Raw genomic sequence first — 5,465 nt, 5'->3', positions numbered from 1 at the left:
TTTTGTCATCTGACCTCACGTTGGGACTGAAGTCTCTGAACCTCCCTCGATGTCTGCCCTGCTCCTCTGTCCTCCAGGCCACCCCCCCCTCTCTCTGTTGGTGGTCTGAGTGAGACCTTGGCGTTGGTGGCAATATTTCCCTCACCAACTGCGGAGGTGATGGGGATGACCCTCCCGTGTTTTCAAAACTCTCAAAATGTTCTTGAAACCCTCTTCTGGAATGATGCAGAGAAAGCCCCTGCTCATCAAAGCCCATCATGTCATGATGCAGGGATGCCCTCCCATGGTAAAGTTCCTCCTGGTCTGGATGATGTTGATGCCCAGACAGATACTCGTCTGGGAAAGGAAATGATCTTCTCTGGCCCCCTGGGTACATGCTTTCACTGAAGTAGTGTTCTTCAAGGTCTTCTCTGAGGCGGTGGCTCCTCTCAAATTCATTCCTGTCCAGCTGTGCAACAAGTCTGTAAGGATCAAAGTCAGATTCCTCCCATGGCAACCTCCTGAAGGAAAAAAAAAGCAAAAACACTTGTCACCACTTTTAACACAAAGATCAGCCTCAACAAACATTTTCATTATACTTTTCAATGACACTGAATCTGACCTTAGGAGAACTGGTCTCATGACATTCAGATACTGATATCTCAATTTTTACTCGAGGTTTTTGAAAAACTACACCCAAGTATTTGTGATTTCACTTGTAATTACTTTTCATAATGTAAAACTGCTGAAATGTTCTGTCTCTGTCGATATTTAAACTGTACAGCCTATGTATTTCTTGTACACGTCTCTCTGGATAAGCCTCTTTGTTTAAAGGATTAAATAAAATTATTTCTTGGTTTTAAGTTACACAAATCTTGTCAGACAACTATGAAAATGAAATAAAGGCTGTCTTCTTCTTTTGGCTGTTTCCGTTAGGGGTTGCCACAACGAATCATCTGTTTCCACCTAACTCTATCCTCGGCATCCTCTACTCTCACCCCAATTAACTTCATGTCCTCTTTTAGCACATCCATATATCTCCTCTTTGGCCTTCCTCTTGACCTCTTGCCTGGCAGCTCCATCTCCAACATCCTTCTACCAATATAACCACTATCCCTTCTCTGCACATGTCCAAACCATCTCAATCTGGCCTGTCTGACCTTGTCCCCAAAACAGCCGACCTGAGCTGTCCCTCTGATGTGATCATTCCTAATCCTGTCCATCCTGGTCACTCCTAAACAGAACCTCAACATCCTCATCTCTGCTACCTCCATCTCTGCCTCTTGTCTTTTCCTCACTGCTACAGTCTCTAACCCATACAGCATAGCTGGTCTCACTACTGTCTTGTAGCCACATTAAAATGAAATAAAGGCTGTGATTTTACCTACAACGTGGAGATTGTGATCGTGGTCTTGACATTGTCAACCTCGAGGAAAAAGAGAGTTTTTCATTATAATTGGAACTAGCACTGCAGGTAAAACACAGTGAAGCACAGTACAGACAATTACACTTCACTTAATTAGGTGAACAATGAGAACTGTTATTTTACAAAATATGACTAACAATTGACTAAACTGGCTTGAGTCAACAAAGACAAGAGTCTGCCAAAATTTATTCAAAATCTTCTGCTATTCATACCTAGACTTCTCTACATTTCAGAGGTAAATATTGTACTTTTCACAACAGCCAAAGTATAAAAATAAAAATTAATTACCAAGACATTTACTGATGTTTGTGTCACATTTCTGTCAGTATTTTCTATTCTATATATAGAAATAAGCCAAAATAATATGATTAATCATTTAACACGACCTAGGTGAGTAGCAACAACTGAATGAGTGGATTCACTCATTAAAAAATACATTCGACATCCATGTGAACATTTTATAAAGTCTTGAATAAGCCGTTTTTTTTTTTTTCCCTAAAAAAAAAAAATCACATTTCTTAAATACGTTACTGCTACCAACCGGCTACAAAAATATTTAAATCCTTTATAAACAACACTGTAAATACTTTCTAAAGCCTTTATTAAGAACTGAAAGAAGTGTTTTTTAAGCAGTGAAGATCTGCAGATATACTGATCAAATTGCGTTTCAACACCTTTGCACACGCATTAAGAAAGCACATGAGCTAACTTTGGTTTTAGCCTTAATCTCTACAATCTGCTTCCTACACACTTTGATGTGAGGAACATATTAGACAACGTTATTGCACTACCTTCCCAAAACCTGTCAAATATTTAAAAAGATGCCCGTGTGAATATGCCATCTTGTGGCCGGCTAATGCTAATGCTAACCTTCTGCTGCTTACGTCACACAGTTGTCTTACCTCCGTCCACCATTCAAGTCAGGCTAACGCGGCTAACGTTAGCTAAGGCGAGGATAAAGCGGGAATGGCAATATAACTATCTTTAACTTTACGGTATGATTCCGTTTAACGCAAGATATGATAACCTGTTAAATGTGGTGTGCTTCCCCTAAAGTCAAACAATCGTTGAACTCATGTTAACGTTGCAATTTTCATAGATCGCTAAACGCAAGAAACGATCGCGGCACTTCCACCACAGACCAGGCCCTGCCCTGCTGCTGCTCCTGCTGCTGCTGCTGCTGCTTCTTCTTCTTCTTCTTCTTCCTCCATCTCCTTCTTGGTGCATCCGGTACCCTTGTTGTTGCGGTGCTGCCCCCTTTGGATTATTATGATGATGACGGTGGTGGTGGTGGTGGTGATGATGATGATGATGATGATGATCAGTATTATTATTATTAGTAGTATTAACTTTAAACACAATAGCCATATCAGTCTTCTTCCCTCTCCCCCCCAACAACTAAAAACATTATTTCTGTCAAAGCCTTTTTGTTAAGCAATTGTACATGTTTTGGAAGTAATTTTGTATTTTTATGGTAATTTTTTGCTTGTTTAAAGTAAATTTACATCCTTTCTTAGCTATTTTATGCTTTTAAAGTAATTCTGTGTCTTTTGTGGTAATTTTTCATGACTTTAGGATTATTTTTCTTTTTGTGGTTATTTTTCATTTCTTTCGTGTCTCTGTTTTTGTTTTGTATTTTGGCTGAACTTGATGATTGTTTAGCAGAAATCTGCACACTTCCTGGAGATTACAGCCCAATTTAACCTAAATACCTCTCCCATTCCTGAAGCCCATCACCCAGTAAAACCTTTCCCTCTGTTCACTTTAAGTGTATCTTAATCGGAAAAAATTATCCATTATGTGTCTTATGTTCCTGACCTTTTAAAAAAGTACAGCTAGTTTTGTCAGTGTAGGCTAAACGTTTGTTTACAAATTCTTTATAAAATGATGACAATGCAACATAAATCATGAACTAATTTTCTTGTGTTTACCTAACATAGTATCATATGCATACCCAAGGTTTTGACAATATTCCCAGTGTTAAATTGCAGAATCTCTATTTCATTCTACCATTAGTGTGAATACTGACTATCTGGCACCATTCTTCTCCAGAGTGCAAGAAGAGAACAGAATCTGAAATTGTTCAGATTGTTTTAATCATTATAAGCCCAGTAATTATTACCGTATTGTTGGTGTCAACACTGGAGCTTTCCACCCTTCTGCAGGTATAAACAATTGTTCAGGTTATTCCTAATGTTGGTTATGAAGTAGGTTTTATTTTGAAAGCTGAGAGGCTAGACAAGAATTTGTGCTCTGTTCTCAATAATATAAATAACTGAATATCTTCAAGGTAACAGGAGCAGAGAAAAGTCATTCACTATTTTGCAGATCAGATTTAATTTCAGTGCAGCATACAGTCAACACACAATGAGATATAATGGTAAAATAAAAGCATCTGCATGAAGCCCTACAATAGATTTTTCATTTCAGATGTCACTTGTCATGAATGTAAAAGACTAAATGTGCCATACAGTTTTGAAACTTCATTTCCCTTCAATCTGTGACCAAGGTGTTTGTGTATTTATCCAGCTCACTGACACAAATGACATGATGAAGTTTATTGTTTGTCAGCAGTTATCCATGCACCACATCTATAATGATATATTCCATCAAGCTGCAGTGTCACAGAGTTGCAATAATATTAGGATAAATATTATGTCCTTTATTTTTACTTAATATACAAGGGGAGCCAGGAGACCCTCTTATAACGAGTTTCAGCAGAATCTGTGTGAAGTGAGGAAAGCCAACAGGAGTGTGAAAACACAAAACAACGCTATGAAGGTTGCAGTACTAACGGAGAAACACTTGTCTCCCCTCAGTGTTACATGTGGAGCAGCAGCAGGTCTCCTTTTCTCGTCAAGAAACATTTTCAAGAGCTCACTTTGCACCTGTATCTAATTTTGGTTCTCTGACAAAGTCCCTTTAGCTACGGTCGTATTAACCCCCTCTGGAGAACCTCGAGCAAAAACATGCTGCTGGCCCTCAGTGAAACTCTGCTTCACCAACACCACCATCTCTTTTTGCTTTGTGTCGTTTTAAACAGACTAATATAATTTCACACAATGTAAAACTAAATAAAGACGGTGCTACAGTGGAGCACACTGAGGTCACGTCCTCAGTGTTATCTCTGGAAATTTACAAGCTTCTAATGGCATCTTAAACATCTTTGGTGGTTAATGGAGGGTTCTAACATTTTTTGTCAGACAATGTAGGGAGATGAAATGTACAAATTACATGTAAATGAACAAATGACTAAATATAGTGTGACTTTACAATCTATATTACAGATGTGGTTTTCAGGCTAACTGTAGTATTTGACTTCATTTGAACTGTTTTGCCAAAATAACTAACTAAAGGTATATTGTATTGCAACCAGATTAACACACCTAATGTAGCGTGACAGCATTTACAAAAACTATAATGAGACACTACATAATCTATGTAATAAATGTTTAGATTTTAAAGGCTTGTGCTTCAGAATCTATAATGTTTCTAATGATTTAGGTACCAACTAAATAAATGAAAATATGAAACTAAAAGAATTTCTCCACCACATTAATGTACCTGGCATCAGACCACAGTGTAGGCAAGGTAAATGTGAATAATCAAAATGTGATATATTTTTTTAAATAATAGGAACTTTTTACTGGGTTTAGCTGGTGGCTGATGAAAAAACACTACAGGCTATTAGCATCCTCCACCAGAAATAAATATCTGTCACCAAACCTTAATGTATGGAGTTAAAGACTACAAAAATATAATAAACAGTGGTACAGAATGTGATTTTTCCTTAAACCTTCAGGAATGTGTATAGAGTTTGGTTGGTGGTTGAGATTCTCTTCGGGGAATTTAGCCTTATTACATCAGTGTTGCTAAAATCCTGATCATCCACACAGTGAACATGGGGCTTTTGAGGCCCCTGCTGGTCGGTGGCCCCGGGGCAGTTGCATGCCATACACTAGTGGCAATTCAATGTTCGCATAATAACTATTTTCCTGCACTTCCTTCTGATCTGTATTATCAGATGCAGCCAAAAAGCAAACAGACTTTCTCAACAGAT

General features: G+C 38.1%; 1 protein-coding gene across 3 annotated transcripts in view; it reads right to left on the bottom strand.

The window, feature by feature from the left end:
- The window catches only part of zgc:112982 (BCLAF1 and THRAP3 family member 3), a 12,759-nt gene extending 10,150 nt beyond the window's left edge, over positions 1-2,609 (bottom strand). Inside the window, exons 1-3 of one of the 3 annotated variants that reach the window (XM_020585332.1) lie at positions 2,276-2,609; positions 1,364-1,405; positions 15-500 (exon numbers count right to left, since the gene is read on the bottom strand). In XM_020585332.1, the coding sequence (XP_020440988.1) occupies positions 15-500; positions 1,364-1,398 (521 nt within the window). In that variant the 5' untranslated portion in view covers positions 1,399-1,405; positions 2,276-2,609. The remainder of the gene's footprint in view (positions 1-14; positions 501-1,363; positions 1,406-2,275) is intronic. The other 2 variants (XM_020585331.1, XM_020585333.1) reach the window with 2 other exon arrangements.
- Between the last annotated feature and the right edge of the window lie 2,856 nt (positions 2,610-5,465).

The sequence above is a fragment of the Monopterus albus genome, unplaced genomic scaffold, assembly GCF_001952655.1.
Source record: "Monopterus albus unplaced genomic scaffold, M_albus_1.0 scaffold362.1, whole genome shotgun sequence".
In the NCBI taxonomy this organism is placed as follows: domain Eukaryota; kingdom Metazoa; phylum Chordata; class Actinopteri; order Synbranchiformes; family Synbranchidae; genus Monopterus; species Monopterus albus.
The sequence above is the reverse complement of the archived record's forward strand: the minus strand, read 5'-3'. Positions and strand labels throughout refer to the sequence as shown.